Source organism: Rhinopithecus roxellana, chromosome 8 (assembly GCF_007565055.1).
Source record: "Rhinopithecus roxellana isolate Shanxi Qingling chromosome 8, ASM756505v1, whole genome shotgun sequence".
Taxonomy (NCBI): domain Eukaryota; kingdom Metazoa; phylum Chordata; class Mammalia; order Primates; family Cercopithecidae; genus Rhinopithecus; species Rhinopithecus roxellana.
The window spans coordinates 43,555,164-43,576,161 of NC_044556.1; the positions used below are offsets into that span (position 1 = coordinate 43,555,164).

General features: G+C 46.2%; 2 protein-coding genes and 1 non-coding gene across 3 annotated transcripts; 1 reads left to right on the plus strand and 2 right to left on the minus strand.

Annotated features, from left to right (window-relative positions):
- Positions 1–5,985: 5,985 nt before the first annotated feature.
- On the minus strand, positions 5,986–6,057 carry TRNAM-CAU. The gene has a single exon. It is a non-coding gene; the product is annotated as a tRNA-Met (tRNA).
- Positions 6,058–6,281: 224 nt separating this feature from the next.
- On the plus strand, positions 6,282–15,446 carry ILF2 (interleukin enhancer binding factor 2). The gene is made up of 14 exons (XM_030935471.1): positions 6,282–6,390; positions 7,104–7,163; positions 7,449–7,491; positions 8,722–8,826; positions 9,202–9,279; positions 9,620–9,722; positions 11,545–11,610; positions 11,913–12,029; positions 12,724–12,802; positions 13,382–13,469; positions 14,201–14,262; positions 14,347–14,461; positions 14,683–14,773; positions 14,924–15,446. The coding sequence occupies exons 1-14, from the start codon at positions 6,386–6,388 to the stop codon at positions 15,082–15,084; spliced, it is 1,173 nt and encodes a 390-aa protein (XP_030791331.1). The 5' UTR covers positions 6,282–6,385; the 3' UTR covers positions 15,085–15,446.
- Positions 15,447–15,648: 202 nt separating this feature from the next.
- On the minus strand, positions 15,649–18,921 carry SNAPIN (SNAP associated protein). Its single transcript, XM_010364758.2, has 4 exons — positions 18,566–18,921; positions 18,270–18,316; positions 17,893–18,011; positions 15,649–16,271 (listed from the first exon to the last, which is right to left on the minus strand). Exons 1-4 carry the CDS (start codon positions 18,706–18,708, stop codon positions 16,170–16,172), a joined length of 411 nt encoding a protein of 136 aa, XP_010363060.1. The 5' UTR covers positions 18,709–18,921; the 3' UTR covers positions 15,649–16,169.
- Positions 18,922–20,998: the final 2,077 nt, after the last annotated feature.

Consider the following 20,998-nt stretch of genomic DNA (forward strand, 5'->3'; position numbering starts at 1 on the left):
CAAGGTGGTTCAAGCCTTTAATCCCAGCACTTTAGGAGCCAGGGTGGGTGGATCACAAGGTCAGGAGTTCAAGACCAGCCTGGCCAAGATGGTGAAACCCCATCTCTACTAAAAATACAAAAATTAGCCGGACATGGTGGTGGCCACCTGTAATCCCAGCCACTCGGGAGGCTGAGGTAGAGAATTGCTTGAACCCGGGAGACAGAGGTTTCAGTGAGCCAAGATTGCGCCACTGCACTCCAGCCTGGGCAACAGAACAAGACTCCATCTCCAAAAAAAAAAAAAAAAAAAAAGTCATAAGATGGCACATGAATATTTGGACTTCTGACTTTTCTTTTCTTTTCTTTTCCCCCCCCAAATATGGAGGTCTCTCTATGTTGCCCAGGCTGGTCTTGAACTCCTAGGCTCAAGTGATCCTCTTGAATCGGCCTCCCAATATTCCTGGATAACATGTGTGAGCCACCAGGCCCAACCTGGATTTCTGACTTTTCCTAAAATATTGGAAGAGCTGGCAATATATTGTCCTGCATCCCTCCATGAGCAACCAACCAGAACAAGTATCCATTATCTCCTTGAAATGAGTCTAGTTCATCATGGTTCCTAGGCACCCTGGTTCATTCAGGTGCATTACCTGCCTGGCTGTAGTAGGAGTCTGTGTTTTCAGCCCTGATCTAGGATGTAAGATGTCTGCATGTAGGATGACTGAGGAAAAGGGCAATGGAGGGAAGATTATGAAAGCTTTTGTGTGACAGGCATAATGTTCTTGTCCTGTGATGGAGATGGCAGGTTCCAGAGATTGTAGAGGTAGACAGCAGTTGGAGATGGGGAAACGTTTTGTAAGTAGAATCAGTTGAACTTTGGGAAATGAGGACATTATACAAATAACAGGTCTAGGTGATGTTGACCCCATTAGTTGAGAAGCTGAAGAAGGAGGTTTTGGAAGGATGATACTTCTAGTTTATTGGATGTGAGGTGCCTATAGATACTCAAGTGGAAGTGTCTGATAGGCATTGGACTAGTGGAGCTGGAGCTCAGAAGAAATGACTGGACTAGAAATATAGTTTAGTAATTGAGCTCCTTTCAATAACAGTGAACTAGCCCTAAAGCTATAGACAACTAAAAGTGTTGGATGAAATACTTTTCTAAATCAAAGAACTGGCTGGGCATGGTGGCGTATCCCTGTAGTCCCGGCACTTTGGGAGGTGGAGGTGGGCGGGTCACTTGAGGCCAGGAGTTCAAGACCTGTCTGGCCTTCATGATGAAACCCTGTCTCTACTAAAAATACAAAAATTAGCCAGGCATAGGCCATGTGCGGTGGCTCACGCTTGTAATCCCAGCACTTTGGGAGGCTGAGGCGGGCGGATCACCTGAGGTTGGGAGTTCGAGACCAGCCTGACCACACAGAGAAACCCTGTCTCTAGTAAAAATACAAAAATTAGCCAGGCATTTTGGTGCATGCCTGTAATCCCAGCTACTTGGGAGGCTGAGGCAGGAGAATCGCTTGAACCTGGGAGGCAGAGGTTTCGGTGAGCCGAGATCGTGCCATTGCACTCCAGCCTGGGCAACAAGAGTGAAACTCTGTCTCAAAAAAAAAAAAAAAAAAATTAACCGGGCATGGTGGTGCATGCCTGTAATCCCAGCTACTCGGGTGGCTGAGGCACAAGAAGCAGTTGAACCTGGGAGGCAGGGGTTGCAGTGAGCTGAGATGGTGCCACTGTACTCCAGCCTGGGCAACAGAGCAAGACCCTATCTCAAAAAACAATAAATAAATAAAAATAAAAATAAAAGAACTAATAAGATAGTGAGGCGAGGAACAGTGGCTCATGCCTGTAATGCTAGCACATTGGGAGGCTGAGGCAGGTGGATCACCTAAAGTCAGGAGTTCAAGATCAGCCTGGCCAACATGGTGAAACCCCATCTCTACTAAAAATACAAAAATTAGCTGGCGTGGTGACAGGTGCCTGTAATCCCAGCTACTCGGGAGGCTGAGGCAGAATTGCTTGAACCCAGGGGTGGAGGTTGCAGTTAGCCGAGATCGTGCCATTGCACTCCAGCCTGGGCAACAAGAGTGAAACTCTGTCTCAAAAAATTAGCCGGGCTTGGTGGTGCACACCTGTAATCCCAGCTACTCAGGAGGCTGAGGCACAAGAATCATTTGAACCTGGGAGGCAGAGGTTGCAGTGAGCCGAGATCTCACCACTGCACTCCAGCCTGGGCAACAGAGCAAGACCTTGTCTCAAAAAACAATAAATAAATAAGTAATAAATAAATAATAAATAATTAATAAAAGAACTAATAAGATAGTCAGGCCAGGCGCAGTGGCTCATGCCTGTAATCCTAGCACGTTGGGAGGCCGAGGCAGGTGGATCATCTGAGGTCAGGAGTTCGAAACCAGCCTGGCCAATGTGGCAAAACCCCCGTCTCTACTAAAAATACAAAAATTAGTCAGGCGTAGTGGCGGGTGTCTGTAATCCCAGCTACTTGGGAGACTGAGGCAGAATTGCTTGAACCCAGGGGGTGGAGGTTGCAGTGAGCTGAGATCGTACCATTTCACTCTATTTCGAGCAAAATTCATCTCAAAAAATAATAATAATTTAAAAAATAAGATAGTGAGGAATTATTGGTGTGAGAGCACAAAAGTACAGGAAAGTAGAGAAGTAAGCCCAGTAGTAGGGCTGATTTTACCTTGGGGTCATTTGCTAATTTGGAATTAGTGGCAGAAAATATGCTGTGTGGGGCTGGTGAAGTCCAGGCCAGGTGCGGTGGCTCACACTTGTAATCCTAGCACTTTAGGAGGCCAGAGTAGGGGGATGGCTTGAGCTTAGGAGTTTCAGACCAGCCTGGGCAACAGGGCGAGACCCCATCTCAATTTTTTAAAATTAAAAAAAAAAAAGGCCGGGCGCAGTGGCTCAAGCCTGTAATCCCAGCACTTTGGGAGGCCGAGACGGGTGGATCACGAGGTTAGGAGATCGAGACCATCCTGGCTAACACGGTGAAACCCCGTCTCTACTAAAAAATACAAAAAACAGGCCGGGCGCGGTGGCTTAAGCCTGTAATCCCAGCACTTTGGGAGGCCGAGACGGGCGGATCACGAGGTCAGGAGATCAAGACCATCCTGGCTAACATGGTGAAACCCCGTCTCTACTAAAAATACAAAAAACTAGCCGGGCGACCTGGCGGGCGCCTGTAGTCCCAGCTACTCGGGAGGCTGAGGCAGAAGAATGGCGTAAAACCCGGGAGGCGGAGATTGCAGTGAGCTGAGATCCAGCCACTGCTCTCCAGCCCAGGCGACAGAGCAAGACTCCGTCTCAAAAAAAAAAAAAAAAAAAGGGCCAGACACGGTGGCTCATGCCTGTAACCCCGGCACTTTGGGAGGCCGAGGTGGATGGATCATGAAGTCAGAAGTTCAAGTCCAGCCTGTACAAGATGGTGAGACCCCATCTCTACTAAAAATACAAACATTAGCCAGGAGTGGTGGCATGTGCCTGTAAGCCCAGCTATTTGGGAGGCTGAAGCAGGAGAATCACTTGAACCCAGGAGGCAGAGGTTGCAGTGAGCCGAGATTACACCACTGCACTCCAGCCTGGGCAATAGAGGGAAACACACTCTCAAAAAAAAAAAAAAAAAAAAAAAAAGAAGTCCAAATGTCCCCAAAGGTGATAATCTTGGTAAACCACTTTCATGTTTTGGGCTAGTATCTCAAAAGGCTGCACTCCTAGGGGGAAACTGGGAGTAGAATAAATAGAAAATCGAAGGTCCTGCTTGGTGGCTCACATCTGTAATCCCAGCACTTTGGGAGGCCGAGTTGAGGATCACTTGAGCCCAGGAGTTGGAGACCAGTTTACGCAACATAGTGAGACTTTATCTCTACCAAAAATTAAAAAATTAGTTGGGTGTGGTGACATATGCCTGTAGTCCAAGCTACTCTGGAGGTTGACACAGGAGGATCACTTGAGCCCGAGAGGTTGAGGCTTCAGTGAGCCGTGTTTATGCCACTGAACTCCAGCCTGGGCAACAGAGTGAGACCCTGTCTCAAAAATAATAATCCAGACCCAAAACATTAAAAGACCAAAATTAAGAACCAATTGATAGATTTAATATTATGTTAGACTAAACTGAGGAGCAAGTAATGAATTGGAAAAAAGGACAGCAGAAACTACCTAAAATGAAGAATGGGTAAAAAGGAATGAAAAACATAAAAAGAGAGGGTAAAAGCCCTTTGCAGTGGCTCATGCCTGTAATCCCAGCACTTTGGGAGTCCAAGGCGGGGAGATCACCTGAGGTTGGGAGTTCGAAACCAGCCTGAACAACATGGAGAAACCCTGTATTTACTAAAAATACAAAATTATCCAAGTGTGGTGGTGCATGCCTGTAATCCCAGCTACTCGGGAGGCTGAGGCAGGAGAATCACTTGAACCCGGGAGGCAGAGGTTGTGAGCTGAGATCATACATTGCACTCTAGCCTGGGCAACAAGAGCGAAACTCCGTCTCAACAAACAAAAACAAACAAAAAAGACTAGCTTTGACAACATATAAAGTGTCCCATTTCTAAATAAACAAACAAACAAATAAATAAATAAGCCCGGGGGCAAGGGAGGTGGCTCATGCCTGTAATCCCAGCACTTTGGAAGACAGAGGCAGGAGGATCACCTGAGGTCAGGAGTTTGAGACCAGTCTGGCTAGCATGGTGAAACCCCATGTCTACTAAAACTATAAAAATCAGCTGGGCATGGTGGCATGCACCCGTAGTCCCAGCTACTCAGGAGGTTGAGGCAGGAGAATCGCTTGAACCGGGGAGGTGGAGGTTGCAGTGAGCTGAGATGGCGCCACTGCACTCCAGCCTGGGAGACAGAGGGAGACTCCATTTCAAAAAAAAAAAAAAATTAGCTCAGAGTGTTGTGGCCTGTGCCTCTGAGTAGTCCCAACTACTGGGGAGGCCGAAATGGGAGAGTCTCTTGAGCCCAGGAGGTCAAGGCTGCAGTGAGCTATGACGGTGAACCACTGCTCTCCAGCCTGGGCAACAGAGTGAGATCCTGTGTACAAATAAAATAATAGAAGAGAGGGTAAAAGACAAAGAGATTACCGGGGGAAAAGTCTAATACGTCTTTGGAGTTTAGGAAGGAGGGAAATAATAGGTAAAACTAATACTGGAAGATATAATAGCTAATAAATTATATAAATGGACGACAAACCTCAAGCCATTGATTCAAGAAGCTCAACAAACCTCAAGCACGATTTTTTTTTTTTTTTTTTCTTTAAGACTGAGTCTCCCTCTATCGCCCAGGCTGGAGTGCAGTGGCGCCATCTCAACTCACTGCAACCTCCGCCTCCTGGATTCAAGAGATTCTCCTGCCTCAGCCTCCCGAGTAACTGAAATTACAGGCGCCCGCCAGCACAAGCCACCTCACCCGGCCCCCTTTTTTTTTTTAATTAATAACATTTATTTTAATCTGGATGGTGGTTATATGGAGAGAATACGTTTAGACTTAAGATGTTTATGTTCTGCTCTAGTAAATTAAATATCAAAAAAGTATGTATGGAAGGGAGGTAGATGAGGGATAAAAGTCTACAAGTTGGATTCAGTGTATACTGCTCGGGTGATGAGTGCACCAAAATCTCACAAAACACTGCTAAAGAATTTATGTAACCAAAACGGGCGCGGTGGCTCAGGCCCGTAATCCCAGCACTTTGGGAGGCTGAGGCGGGTGGAACACCTGTTTTCCACGGACATGGAAAACCATGTTTTCCACATTAATTTAATCAATATACTCCTCCTATCTGAAACCTGTTTCTCCTGCTTCGAGTTTGTAGACGTGTAGTGTTCATAGTTGCCTAAACTCCCTTTTCCCTATCAACTTCAACTGCTGGTGGCAAAAATGGTTGATATCGCTTGCATTTTTGAGGTAGGAAAATCGGCAAGGTATTTTCATTCAGTGAATGAAACGTAAAATACGTGTGTCCTACAGGGCAATTAAAAAACTCCGATAGCAGAGGATGGTTTCGATCCATCGACCTCTGGGTTATGGGCCCAGCACGCTTCCGCTGCGCCACTCTGCTATCTGAAACTAAGCACTCTCATAACTATTATAGAAGACCACGTAGTCGTTGTCCTGACTTCTTTAGTGCCACCTAATGTCTGATCAAAAATTCGTCATTACTATAGAACCAGTTCTTATTGGCCAGTTCCTCACACAGTAGGCGTTTTTTATTGGTTCATAAGCCCGGTTTGACAAAGTAAGCCAATAGGCATAAGCGATGGGGTAAGGCGGGAGCCAATCACGCCGGGTTTTATTGGGACACGCCGGCAAGACGCCTCTTCAATTGTCTGCTTCTCAGAGGAAAGGGGCGGTTGGTGCGGCTTCCATTGTTCGTGTTTTAAGGCGCCATGAGGTAAGGGGGTCGAAAGGGGGTCGAAGTGGTCGAAAGGTTTCAGGTAGTCGACGGAAAATTTTGGGAACGTGGGTCGAAAGAAGTCGGAGTACCTAAAAGGACCATGTATCCGGGAGCTAGCCAAAAACCTGAGAACTCCTGGTCTAGGAGAGTGGGAGAGAGTGAGGCCGGTAGAGGTGGGGAAACTTGGGCCCGGTATGGGGTTGGGGCCCAGGAGTGGGGAGGCGGGTTCGACACCTCTCTCTCTGAAGGGTTGCGATGAGGGGGTGTTCTCAAGTCCCCGGAGGAGCTCCCCACCTTCCCCCCGCCCCCGTCATCCGGGCTGAGAATGCTGGAGCGAGCCGCATTCATCCTCAGTGCGAAGGGCTTGACATATAGGACATGCCCAATAAATGTGTACGTTAATGAAGAAATGAGCAATCTTTAGCTTCCGAAGTATTAGGATTCATGTGGCCCAGGATTATGGGTTATTTCGTGTAGGGCTCACTGTCTGAGCCCCATCATTACTTGATGGGGGGTTGTGATTAACTTATCCAGAATGAGGAGGTTATGGGGGTGTAACTGGGCACCATTTGGAATGGGGAGAAGTGTAAGTGTGAGTGGGTTCTCTTGCCTACCGTTGGGAGGTTCCGAGGGATGAAAGTAGCCAACTTAAAATGATATGGCCGGTGGATATTCCTTTAATGAGATCAAAATAAAATCTGCATTTCTAGGGGTGACAGAGGCCGTGGTCGTGGTGGGCGCTTTGGTTCCAGAGGAGGCCCAGGAGGAGGGTGAGTGCCAGCTTTTAGCATCTCTGCACTTAGTTTCTGCTTGTCATCTAAATAGGAGTTTTGGAGTAGGCTAATGTCACTTGGTTTTGTGAGAGCCATCTGTGGTCTTTTCCTGCACTCCTGCTAAATGAATTTGGCCCCACTATGGTAAGAATGATTCTTTCCCTCCCCAGAGACTTTGTCACTCATTCTGAGGTCTGACATGTTTTCAAAATTGTTGGTGTGTTATTTACATCTCACTTGATTCCTACATAGGGAATAATTTGGCTGTTTTTCATGTTTTAGGTTCAGGCCCTTTGTACCACATATCCCATTTGACTTCTATTTGGTGAGTACCTTGGGTTAATAATACACAATTTCTGGCCATTCTTGAAATGGAGCCCAGTATCTCCCAGTTAATGAAGTTAGATGGTGGTGGAAGAGGGCAGGCACAGTGCCTCACGCCTGTAATCTCAGCACTTTGGGAGGCTGAGGCGGATGGATTACCTGAGGGTCAGGAGTTTGAGACCATCCTGGCCAATATGGTGAAACCTCATATCTACTAAAAATGAAAAAGTTGGTTGGGCGAGTGCCTGTAATCCCAGCTACTTGGGAGGCTGAAGCAGGAGAATCGCTTGAACCCGGGAGGCGGAGGTTGCAGTGAACTGAGATGACACCACTACCAAAAAAAAAAAAAAAAATGGTGATTGAAATAGGGAGGGAAAGTGATTTTTGAAAAGACTTGGGGTTTTGAGTCAACTGTGTGTTGCTTTACATACAGAAACAGTGTAAGCATGGTGGGGAGAATAATTCCTTGACTACTGTTGGCATTAAACATGATTATAATCTTTGTTCTGAACAAGTAATCGTACCTATGGCTTATTTGTTACTATAAAGATAGTGATAGCTTAAATTATGGCTATTCCAGCTTGTATCCGTGTTTGAACTTTTTTTTTTTTTTTTTTGAGACAGAGTCTCACTCCGTCACTCCAGGCTGGAGTGCAGTGGTGCAATCTTGGCTCACTGCACTGAACCTGGGAGGCAGAGGAATCAGGACCTCTGCCTCCCAGGTTCAAACAGTTCTCCTGCCTCAGCCTCCCAAGTAGTTGGTATTACAGGCGCCTGCCACCATGCCCAGCTATTTTTTGTGTATCTAGTAGAGACGGGGTTTCACCATGTTGCCCAGGCTGATCTTGAACTCCTGACCTCAAGTGATCTGCCCACCTTGGCCTCCCAAGGTGCTGGGATTACAGGCGCGACCCCCTGTGCCTGGCCGTTGAACAAATTTTTTTTTTTTTTTTTTTTTTTGAGGCAGGGTCTTATTCTGTTGCCCAGGCTGGAGTGCAGTGGCACGATCTTGGCTCACTGCAACCTTGCTTCCTGTGTTCAAGGGATTCTCCCACCTCAGCTGGGATTACAGGCGTGAGCCACCATGCCCAGCTAATTGAACAAATTAAGGAGTGAAAACAAGTGTAGAATTTTCTATTTTTAACCTTTTTCTGTCGTAGTGATAGAAAAAAAAATCTCTCCTGTATATTATTTTCGGCAAATACAATGTAGTTGTTTACTTCTGGTTTAGTGTGAAATGGCCTTCCCCCGGGTCAAGCCAGCACCTGATGAAACTTCCTTCAGTGAGGCCTTGCTGAAGAGGAATCAGGACCTGGCTCCTAATTCTGCTGAACAGGTATGTTCTTTTGGCTGTCTTCCAGAAATGTCTCTAAAGCAGTTAAAAGTATTGGTAAAGAGTAACTGTTGGTGAGGTTAAGAATGGTGTTAACAGAGCCTGAAATCCACAGAGGGTTTAACTGTTCTCCTTATTTCTCATTGTGGGTGGAGATAGCCAGGTGGATATATAAACAAATTACATATGCATTCTTATTTTTATCGGGGACAAAGAATTGTTCTCTTTCCATATATTCAAGGCCAGAATGAAGTGTTTTTAAAGCCCTAGGTCGGTATTGAGTCAGCTTGTATGGAAGGGATTAGGAGAAAATATTCAAACTCTGAGAAGTTGCTTCTAATTTTTCATCTTCGAGTATTGTTTCATGCTGTTTTTCAGGCATCTATCCTTTCTCTGGTGACAAAAATAAACAATGTGATTGATAATCTGATTGTGGCTCCAGGGACATTTGAAGTGGTGAGTTTTTGATGATTTAGTTTTAGGAAAGGGCACCTTTGGTAGTGTGGAAATTTCCTTGGCTCCTGACTTTTAATTTTCAGTTGTCTATTATCCAAAGCCAAGCCTAAAATGAGAACGTACAGTGGGATTTCTTTGTAGTACTGATCTTGGGGACAAGACTTAGATCACTGTTATGCTAGCTGTGATGTATCAGGCTTTCATGTGGTTCTGGGGGTGATTTCACTTCAGCTACTTCCTAATTTGGGTAACAGGTAGCTATGTTGTAATAGTTCTGGGAGGACCTAGGCACCTTTTTTTCTTCTAAATTGTTTTTCCCCTGAAATCCTTTTTCCAATAGCAAATTGAAGAAGTTCGACAGGTGGGATCCTATAAAAAGGGGACAATGACTACAGGACACAATGTGGCTGACCTGGTGGTGATACTTAAGATCCTGCCAACATGTGAGTGTGCCCGTTTCTGGTCATGGGAACAGAACATAGCACTTGGATTAGGGGCTTAGGCATCTTTTTTTGTTTTGAGATAGATTCTCACTCTGTTGGCCAGACTGGAGTGCAGTGGTGCCATTGTGGCTCACTGCAGTCTTGACCTCCACTACAGCAAGTGATCTTCCTGCCTTAGCCTCCCGAGTAGCTGGGACTACAGATGTGTGCCACCACACCCAGCTAATTTTTTTATTTTTTGTAGGTACAGGGTTTCACCATGTTGCCCGGACTGGTCTCAAACTCCTGAGCTCAAGCAATCTGCCCACCTCAGCCTCCCAAAGTGCTGGGATTGCAGGCGTGAGCCACTGTGCCCAGCCCTTAGGGATCTTGAAAGCTCAAATTTCTTGTGAGAAAGAATGTTTATAAGACAAATGTTTTTAGTTTTTGTTTTTGTTTTTGAGACGGATCTCGCTCTGTTGCCCTGGATGGAGTGCAATGGCGTGATCTCGGTTCACTGCAACCTCCCCTCCTGGGTTCTAGCTGTTCTGCCTTGGCCTTCCGAGTAGCTGGGATTACAGGCATGTGCCACGACGCCCGACTAATTTTTCTATTTGTAGTAGAGACAGGGTTTCACCATGTTGGCCAGTCTGGTCTCAAACTTCTGACCTCAGGTAATCCGCCTGCCTTGGCCTCCCAAAGTGCTGGGATTACAGGCATGAGCTGCCGCACCCTGCCTGACAAATGTTTTTTAATGGGTGATAAGGGATAAATGCTGATGTGTGTGTGTCTGAAAGAATGTATAGCAGGTTACTATAGAGCCATGTTTCTCAACTGGAGGTAATTTTGCTACCCAGGGGATATCTGGCAGTATCTGGAGGTACTATTGATTGTTAAAACAAGGGGGTGCTACTGACATCAAAAAAGGGTAGAAGCCAGGTGTGGTGGCTGTATTCCCAGCACTTTGGGAGGCTGAGGCAAGAGGATCACTTGACCCCAGGAGTTTGACCAGCCTGTGTAACATAGAGAGACCCTGTACCTGCAAAAAGAAAAAAATTAGCTGGGCATAGTGGTGCATGCTTTGGTCCCAGCTCCTCAGAAGCCTGAGGTGGGGCCGGGTGCAGTGGCTCATGCCTGTAATCCCAACACTTTGGGAGGCCGAGGCCTGGAGTTCAAGACCAGCCTGGTCAACATGGCAAAACCCCGTCTTTACCAAAAATATAAAAATTAGCCAGGCGTGATGGTGGGCGTCTGTAATCTCTGCTACTTGGGAGGCTGAGGCAGGAGAGTTGCTTGAACCTGGGAGGCAGAGGCTGGAGTTAGCAGAGAGAGTGCCAGTGCACTTCAGCTTGGGTGCCAAGAGTGAGGCCCTGTCTCAAAAAAAAAAAGAAAAAAAAGCGGCATCCTGAGGTGAGAGAATTGCTTGAGCCCAGGAGACTGAGGCTGCAGTGAGCTGTGATTGTGTCACTGCACTGCAGCCTGGGTGACAGAGTGACACCCTTTCTCAAAAAAAGAAAAAGGATAGAGGCCATGGATGCTATTAAAACATCCTACATCCCCATCACCCCAAAGATTTATCTAGCCCAAAATGTTGTTAGTGTCACTGACCTAAAAAACCTTGCTGTAGAAAGAGGATATGAGTATAGGAGGGGTTCTGTTGCCTGAGTCTTGCAATTTTTCTGTCCAGGCCTTGGCTTCCTCTTATAAAAGTATTTATTCTATTACTTACCCTTGCTTCAGTCTTGGATATGGGACAGAAATGAGAGTGCAAAGTAGCTTAGAGATATATAGAAAGTCTAGATAAATAAATTATTATAACATTATGTCCTTTTCTGTCAATTAGTGGAAGCTGTTGCTGCCCTGGGGAACAAAGTTGTGGAAAGCCTAAGAGCACAGGATCCTTCTGAAGGTTTGCATTTGTTGCTGATTATGTATTTAGTAGCCACAGGAACCAGGTTTTGTAATTGTAAGTACACTTTCAACAAAATCAGGTCAGACCAGATGGAAGAGTAAATGCAGAGTTTTATGTTGTGGGAGTTTTTGGCAGGGGCTTCAGGTGTTCAAGGGAGATCTGTTTGATCTCCCTTCTAAAGCTCTGTATTCTAAATTCTCATTCTGGACTTTGTGCTGTTTTTAAAAATCCACCTGGATTTAACTTTGGTCATCTAATGGAAATGTGAGTTATAGTTTTTGTTTATTCTGTTTTTTCAGTTTTAACCATGCTGACCAACGAAACTGGCTTTGAAATCAGTTCTTCTGATGCTACAGTGAAGATTCTCATTACAACAGTGCCACCCAATCTTCGAAAACTGGACCCAGAACTCCATTGTTAGTTCTTTTTTTCCCATTGCTGGAAAATTTAGGGGATATTCAAAACATGGTATTGTTGCTGTTTAGTTTACTTAGCTTGTTGCTATTCCACATGCAGCTTTCTGGGAATTGAAGAACTTAGGTTTATTCTGAGCTTTGCTCTCTCCCTCTGTAATTTGGAAGTAGTTTTTTTATCAGCTTGCCAGTGGAATTTTCAGATGGGGTGACCAAGAAAGCATTTGGAGGACTTAAAAAGGACCGAGAAAATATTTATGGAGGGGGATAGGCTTTTGGAGAAAATCATCACTCTTGCCTGCTTCTAGTGATTTTTAGACAAGTGATTTGCTGATATGAGAAACACGGGGTGGCTTAAAGAATTGCAAAGTTGGTCGGGCGCAGTGGCTCACTTCTGTAATCCCAGCACTTTGGGAGGCCGAGGCAGGCAGATCACCTGAGGTCAGGAGTTGGAGACCATCCTGGTCAACATGGTGAAACCCCGTCTCTACTAAAATACAAAAATTAGTGGGGCATGAGTAGCTGTAATCCCAGCTACTCAGGAGGCTGAGGCAGGAGAATCTCTTGAACCCCGGAGGCGGAGGTTGCCGTGAGCTGAGATCACGCCACTGCACTCCAGCCTAGACTGTAGCAGTGATAATGAGTAGCTTGTTTAATGAAAATGTTTCATCCTGGGCTATCATGCTTGTCTTTTTAGTGGATATCAAGGTATTGCAGAGTGCCTTAGCAGCCATCCGACATGCCCGCTGGTTCGAGGAAAATGCTTCTCAGTCCACGTGAGTCCCTCCCTGACCATCTGGATTAAGATAAATTTTTTAACTGCAGTGAATAGCAGGATACCCCCATACTTCCTCTGACAGAACTATTTTGCCTGTGACCTTTTTCCTGGATTTTTATTTTTACCTTAAGTAAGCAAATTAGCCGGGCGCGGTGGCTCAAGCCTGTAATCCCAGCACTTTGGGAGGCCGAGACGGGCGGATCACGAGGTCAGGAGATCGAGACCATCCTGGCTAACACGGTGAAACCCTGTCTCTACTAAAAATACAAAAACTAGCCGGGCGAAGTGGCGGGCGCCTGTAGTCCCAGCTACTCGGGAGGCTGAGGCAGGAGAATGGCAGTAAACCCGGGAGGCGGAGCTTGCAGTGAGCTGAGATCCGGCCACTGCACTCCAGCCCCGGCGACAGAGTGAGACTCTGCCTCAAAAAAAAAAAAAAAAAAAAAAGTAAGCAAATTAAGATTTAGAGAAAGCAGAGAACGTATAGTTCTGTAAACAGCATAGTCAGCTTCAATTCTACCTTAGGCGTGGAAATACATGATAGTATTGATTTTAATGTTTGGGTCACTATTACTTTCAGAGTTAAAGTTCTCATCAGACTACTGAAGGACTTGAGGATTCGTTTTCCTGGCTTTGAGCCCCTCACACCCTGGATCCTTGACCTACTAGTAAGTAAAGATGGACAATTGGAGTTCCTTATCATCCTTATTTACTAGTAGTAGTAGTAGTAGTAACTGTGAAATTCACCAGAGTCTGAAATTTGGTGAGGCTTAAAAGAAATTTTATTGGTAGACAAGTAATCCAATAAAAATTCAACATTTACATGACTCAGAGACATTTGTTTTAAAAAAAAAAAATCCAAAGTTTTCTTTTTTCTTTTTTTGTATATTCAATTAAATGAGTAGTTACTGAGTTATAGTGTCCCGTTTTCTTCTCATGACTGCTACTATTTCATCATGGTAGTAGAGAGAAATGAGTGAGCAGCCATTTCAGAATTGCTTCTGAATAACATGAAAATTTTGGCTAGGCTTAGACCTTAATAACCAGTTTTCCTCGTGATGATTTAAGGTTTTAGTTTGATGCCTGTAATCCCAACACTTTTGGAGGCTGAGGCCAGAGGATCACTTGAAGCCAGGAGTTTGAGACCAGCCTGAGCAAAATAGTGAGACTGTCTCTACCAGGAAAAAAAAAAAATCCAGTTGTAGTGGCTTGTACTTATAGTCAGTCCTAGCTTCTCAGGAGGCTGAGGCAGGAGGGTTGCTTGAGCCCAGGAGTTTGAGGTTACAGTGAACTATGATTGTGCCACTGCACTCCAGCCTGGGTGACAAAGTGAGGCTACAGTTCTAGTTATCAGAATTGCCATTTTGATGGCACACCTACTGGATTTATTATTTTCCAGGGCCATTATGCTGTGATGAACAACCCCACCAGACAGCCTTTGGCCCTAAACGTTGCATACAGGTACAGCATGCTTCTTTGGGTTTAGGGTTGGTTTTAAGCTATTTTGTGCATTCCTTTAATACCTCATACCTCCCTGTGTTCTAGACGCTGCCTGCAGATTCTGGCTGCAGGACTGTTCCTGCCAGGTTCAGTGGGTATCACTGACCCCTGTGAGAGTGGCAACTTCAGAGTACACACAGTCATGACCCTAGAACAGCAGGTATTGGGACAGATATGAACTGAGTTGTTTTGCCCTACTCTTGAATACTCCTAGTCAGCTGGCGAAGTGGAATATGGTCTTTAGGGGTCAGGAATTGGGGGATTCTGAAATACTTTGGTCCTGACATTTAAAAAATTGTCTTAATCTCTGTTTTCACAAGGGTATTACTCAAAGTCTTTTGATTTTCCTTGCTAACTTACTCTCACTTTGCTCTCCTTCAGGACATGGTCTGTTATACAGCTCAGACTCTCGTCCGAATCCTCTCACATGGTGGCTTTAGGAAGATCCTTGGCCAGGAGGGTGATGCCAGCTGTGAGTGACTACTGTGGGTCAGGGATTTTGTATTGTAATCTGTTCTACAAAGAAGCTGTACACTATTTAACTGTCTTTAATATTTCCACAGTGTAAATAATGTCTTTTATGCTGGACTACTTGTCTAAATCACCTTTTTCTCTTTCCTAGATCTTGCTTCTGAAATATCTACCTGGGATGGAGTGATAGTAACACCTTCAGAAAAGGCTTATGAGAAGCCACCAGAGAAGAAGGAAGGAGAGGAAGAAGAGGAGAATACAGAAGAACCACCTCAAGGAGAGGAAGAAGAAAGCATGGAAACTCAGGAGTGATGTTCCCTTCACTCCTTTTCCTACCCAAGGGGGAAGACTGGAGCCTAAGCTCCCTGCTACTGGGCTTTACATGGTGACAGACATTTCCGTGGGATAGGGAAGATAGCAGGAAGAAAAGTAAACTCCACAAAAGTGTCATTCCACTGGGTTTTGATATTAGCTTTGCTGCCAGTCTCTCATTTGTGACCTATGCCATCCACCTATAATGAAGGAGGATACCAACATTTCTTCCTAATCTAGAATCCCCAACTCCTGAAAACCCCTCTCTCAATTAATACTTTGCTGTTGAAATGTTGTGAAATGTTAAGTGTCTGGAATTTTTTTTTCTAAGAAAAACTATTAAAGTACTTCCTAGTAGGGCTCTTGGCCTTTTTGGTTTTTTTTTTTTTTGGTTTGTTTTTTTGCATGTGGCAACCTTTTTTGCTTCTTTTTGCTTTGTATACTCTTGAAAATAATATTTGAGTCTTTTAATTATAAATACTCAGATCACAATTTGAAGTTGTCTTTGAATTAAAGTACAAACTCCTGGAACCTTTCCATATACCAGAGTAAACTAGAATACCGTTTTAAGTATTTATTGAATAAAATGATTCCATCAACACTGCTACTGTATTGAAGCCAGTGCAATAAAAAAGTGGGTGTACAGAGGTCATTCACTTTGACTTTGCCTGCCCTCTCCAAATCCCCAGTGTAAACAGGAAAATGAGAAGTCACAGGTAGAGGACATGCTGCCCAGACCCATGTAACTAGGCATGTAACAAAAGAAGCCCCTCTGGTTAAAACTAGGCCTGAAGAAGGTAAGCCTCAAGTATGCAGGTTAAAAAAGAGTAGAGGCCTCTGCTCATTTGTGAGAGGAAGCAAGAGCCATAATTAACGTAAGTCCTTTGGGAACCTCATTCTGGCTGTGTGTAGCTTTCCTGGGGCCCCTACATAAATGAGTAAGACAAAGTGCTTCAAACAAACCATACAGCTGCCTTTTTAAAGTCTGAAGGTCTAAGGGGACTGTCTCCTAGGATCTTTGCATGTCTGTCGAAACAAGGCAGCTGGGAACAGTACTTGCGCTACTGAGTCCATAGGCTCATCTGTTACTTGCTTGGGGAGCCAGGGGGGTAAATTCCCGAATCCAGCATTGCTCTCCTGCGGGCTGTTTCCTTGGCAACACTGTGGTTTAGCCGCCTCAGTCGTTCCTGCAAGACAAGGGAGGTTTGAAATCTTAACCACCGTGAAAGGCTTTAGAGTATAAGTGAACTAGGTGCTGAAAAATACCGGGCTTGGTCTACCTCAAAGTCAGTCTTCTAAAGCATATATAAGAATGTAGGTGAGGCATGGTGGCTCACCTGTAATCCCAACACTTTGGGAGGCTGAGGCGGGTGGATTACCTGACGTCAGGAGTTCAAGACCAGCCTGACCAACACGGTAAAACCTGTCTCTACTAAAAATACAAAAACATTAGCTGGGCATGGTGGCGGGTGCTTGTAATCTGAGACAGGAGAATCGCATGAAACTGGGAGGTGGAGGTTGCAGTGAGTTGAGATCGTGCCACTGGCCACTGTACTCCAGCCTGGGTGACAGGGAGAACTCCGTCTCAAAAAAAAAAAATAGGCCAGGCATGGTGCTCATGTCTATCCCAGCACTTTAGGAGGAAGTGGCAGGAAGATCACTTGAGCCCAGGAGTTCGAAACCAGCGTGGGCACCATAGTAAGATCCTTTTTTTTTTTTTTTTTCGATATGGAGTTTTGCTCTTGTTGCCCAGGCTGAAGTACAATGGTGCGATCTCAGCTCACCACAACCTCTGTCCCCCATATTCAAGCGATTCTCCTGCCTCAGCCTCCCAAGTAGCTGGGATTACAGGCATGTGCTACCACACCCAGCTAATTTTGTATTTTCAGTACAGACGGGGTTTCTCCATGTTGGTCAGGCTGGTCTCAAACTCCCGACCTCAGGTGATCCGCCCGCCTCGGCCTCCCAAAGTGCTGGGATTACAGGCATGAGCCACCTCACCCGGCCAATCCTGTCTTTTTATTAAAAGAAAAAAGGCCAGGCAGACCGAGTTCAGTGGCTTGCACCTGTAATCCCAGAGTTTTGGGAGGCCCAGGCAGGTGGATCACTTGCGTGCAGGAGTTTGAGACCAGCCTGGGTAACATGGTGAAACCCTGTTTCTAGAAAAAAATACAAAAATTAGCTGGACATGGGGGTGCATGCCTGTAGACCCAACTACTTGGGAGGCTGAGGTGGGTGGATGGCTTGAACCTGGGAGGTAGAGGCTGCAGTGAGCTGTGATCATACCACTGCACTCCATCCTGGGTGACAGACCTTGTCTCATAAAAATAAATAGCCAGGTGTGGCGGCTCACTCCTGTAGTCCCAGCACTTCGGGTGGCCGAGGTGGGAAGCTCACTTGAGCCCAGGAGTTCCAGGCCAGCCTGGGCAACATGGCGAAACCCTACCTACTTCTAGAAAAAAATACAAAAATTAGCTGGGCGTTGTGGTGCACGCTTGTAGTCCTAGCTACTCAGGAGGCTGAGGCAGAATTGCTTGAGCCCAGGAGGCAGAGGTTGCAGTGAGCTGAGATTGAGCCAGTGCACTCCAGCCTGGGTGACAGAGGGAGATCATCACACACACACATACACACACAAAAGAATGTAAATGGCAGCAACTGAATACTGAGAATAAGACGAATTCTCCTAGGTATTTTCCAAGTACTGAGAGAAGTGAATTTCCTTTTCGCTGTTTTAAAATTACAGCCGCTTTCACTGTGTTAAGGACTTACAAAAAAGGGCAAAGAATCACAGGTATGATATTCTTTTACCTGAGCATTCTGTAGAATGTTGTTGACTAAGACAACGCGTCGCCGGGCATTAAGTAGCTTCTTAACATACGGGTCAAGATCCAGGGCCACCTTCTGATCCTCATTGATGCGGCACAGTTCTGGGGATGCAAGGTGAAGCTAAGATCTAATGGCTCATCTCTTGTTCTGAGGGAAAGCAGGCTGGTAACGGGAGGGAAAACACTTGCACCCAAACGGCCCACAGCCATTATAGATTTAAGACATCCCTGAAAGGAGGAGTCCTTTGGCAGCCCTGATGACCTGGAAGCAAGCGATAGAAACCCAGGCCAGGGGTTGGCAAAAACCTAAGGTCCTGAAAGTGGCTGAAGGGTTCCGGGTATACAGGGATGCTCACTCACCTGTGGCTAGGTTGTCAATTTGTTCCCGGAGCTCTACCTGGCTCTCTCTGCAAAGAGGTACAAGGCCTACACGGTCAGGCAGTTACCGGAGCTCAGGAAACGAACTCCCCCTACGTATTTACCAAGTACTGAGAGAAGCCGGCCTCCGCTGAACCCTCCACCTGCGGCCTTCCACCTGTCCTCCCCGCCTCGAACCAGTTTCCTAAATTTATGCCCACTCCCAGCTAGAACACTTTATTGGCCCCGCCCCTACAAAGCCAGAGAGAGGTCCCGCCCCCAACTTCCCTCCCGGGCACCTGACGGCGTGCACGTGAGAGTCGAGCTGCTGCACAGCGGGTCGCAGGAACTCCAGCAGCCCTTCGGCGAAGAGGTCGCGGCCTGTGGGCCCCGCCACCGGTGTCCCTGCCCCCGACACAGCGGCGGAACCAGCCCCCGCCATCACGAACTGTCCTGACGCCCGGAACCTGCCGCGAGGGCCGCCGGGAACCGGAGCCGCGCCGCACTGCCCCGCGAGGGGGCGTCCGGGAAATGCTGTCTCCACCAAGGCACTGGGGTTTCTGGGAAATGGAGTCTGGAGCGAGCCGGGCTGGGAGGAGGGCCAGGCCCTAGGAGTAGAGGCCTTGTGGCTGGTCTTGAAAATCCTCAAAGGTCAGATTGTGTAGAAAGGAACCAGTTTTTGGAGTGGATACTTTTTGTTTTCTCCAAAGGTGAAAATAAACACGAATAACTTCAGCTGTCCATAGCCTTCCCATGTTAACTTTATGAGATAGCCGGGCGTGGTGGTGGGTGCCTGTAATCCCAGCTACTTGGGAGGCTGAGACAGGAGAACCGCTTGAACCCGGGAGGCAGAGGTTGCAGTGAGCCGAGATCGTGCCACTGCCACTCCAGTCTGGGCAACAGAGAGACTCCACCTCAAAAAAAAAACAAAAACAAAAACAAAAAACGAAAACAAACCAAAAACAAAAAAAACTTTATGAGAAATCACATTATATTAATAATATCGTTTTCTGTTTCTAAAGAGTTTTTTGTGGTTGGTTGTTTTTAAGACAGGGTCTCTCTCTGTCGCCTAGGCTGGAGTGCAGTGTCACAATCTTGGCTCACTGTAGCCTTCACCTCTAGGGGTCAAGAGATCCTCCTGCTTCAGCCTCCCAAGTAGCAGGGACCAGAAGTGTTAGCCACCATGCCTGATTAATTTTTATTTTCTGTAGAGAAGAGATCTCACTATGTTTGTTGCCCAGACTAGTCTGGAACTCCTGGGCTCAGGTGGTCCTCCCACCTCAGCCTCCAAAAGTGCTGGGATTACAGACGTAAGCCACCACGCCTGGTCTATTTCTAAAGAGTATATTTTTAATGGCATTAAATATGTACAAAACTGCATGTATCCGAATTTCATTCCTTTTTAAGGTTGAATAATATAAACACGCAGGCCGGGCATGGTGGCTCACTCCTGTAATCCCAGCACTTTGGGAGGCTGAGGCGGGAGGATCACCTGAGCCCAGGAGTTCGAGATCAGCCTGGGCAACAAACCTAGTGAGACCCTGTCTCTACAGGAAATAAAAAATTAGCCAGGCATGGTGGCTCACAGCTGTGGTCCCCGCTACTTGGGAGGCTGAAGTAGGAGGACCTTGAGCCCAGGAAGTCGAGGCTACAGTGAGCCAAGATCGTGGCACTGCATGCACTTTAGCCTGGGTGACAGGGTGAGACCCTGTCTCAAAAAATAAAAATAAATTTTAAAGTTTCCTTAGTTCACTTCTTTTTCCTTTCATTTTTAGAGACAAGTACTCACTCTGTTGCTGAAGCTGGAGTGCAGTGATGTTATCATACCTTACTGTAACCTCAAACTTCCAGGCTCAAGCCATCCTCCTGCCTCAGCCTCCTAAGTAACTGGGACTACAGTCACCTGCCCCCATGTCTGGCTAATTTTTAAATTTTTTTGATAGAGACATGGTCTCCCTATGTTGCCCAGGCTGTTCTCGAACTCCTGGCCTCAAGACAACCTTCCATGGTTTTCTTTTTCCCTGAGAATTATGAAGACAATGATTCCTTTTGGATTCGGTGTGGTTTTTCATGGCTTTCCAGGTAATTTACATCTGTCTCCTAGGCTCTAATGTGTTCCAGTGGCTCCCAATTCCCTAGGCCATGGGGAAGGATGTATGTGCAGAAATGCTTCTGGAGGACAGGCAAAGGCATCCATAGTGATAAATAGGCACCAGAATGTTCAACCTCAAGCTTCATCTTCAGTAATAAAGGAAGATAAGGCATTTGAATCACTGTGAGATTTGGTGGTCAGCAGCTCTAAACCTGAGACCCCAACTGTGATAACGTTTTTTTTTTTTTTTTTTTTTTTAATTTTCTGTAGAGACGAGGCCTCTCTATGTTGCCCAGGCTGGTTTTGAACTCCTGGATTAAGCAGTCCTCCCACCTCGGCCTCCCAAAGTGCTGGGATTACAGGCATGAGCCAACAAGCCCAGCCCCAACTGTGATAACTTTTAAAATCTTATACACTTACACTGGGTGCGGTGGCTCACGCCTGTAACCCCAGCACTTTGGGAGGCTGAGGCAGGAGGAATGCTTGAGGCCAGGAGTTCAAGACCAGCCTGTGCAACATAGGGAAACTCCCATCTCTACAAAAAATTTGATTAAAGAAAAAAATAACTGGGCATGGTGGCACACACCTGTAGTTCCAGCTACTCGAGAGGCTGAGGTGGGAGGATCGCTTGAGCCTGGGA

Coding starts and splice junctions, on each gene's coding strand:
- ILF2 (XM_030935471.1), top strand. Junction 7,164..7,448: donor AGAGGAGGCCCAGGAGGAGG/GTGAGTGCCAGC, acceptor TTCATGTTTTAG/GTTCAGGCCCTTTGTACCAC. Junction 14,774..14,923: donor CCAGGAGGGTGATGCCAGCT/GTGAGTGACTAC, acceptor TCTCTTTCCTAG/ATCTTGCTTCTGAAATATCT.
- SNAPIN (XM_010364758.2), bottom strand. CDS start 18,708: ATGGCGGGGGCTGGTTCCGCCGCTGTGTCGGGGGCAGGGACACCGGTG. Junction 18,012..18,269: donor AATTGACAACCTAGCCACAG/GTGAGTGAGCAT, acceptor TTGCATCCCCAG/AACTGTGCCGCATCAATGAG. Junction 16,272..17,892: donor ACATTCTACAGAATGCTCAG/GTAAAAGAATAT, acceptor CTTGTCTTGCAG/GAACGACTGAGGCGGCTAAA.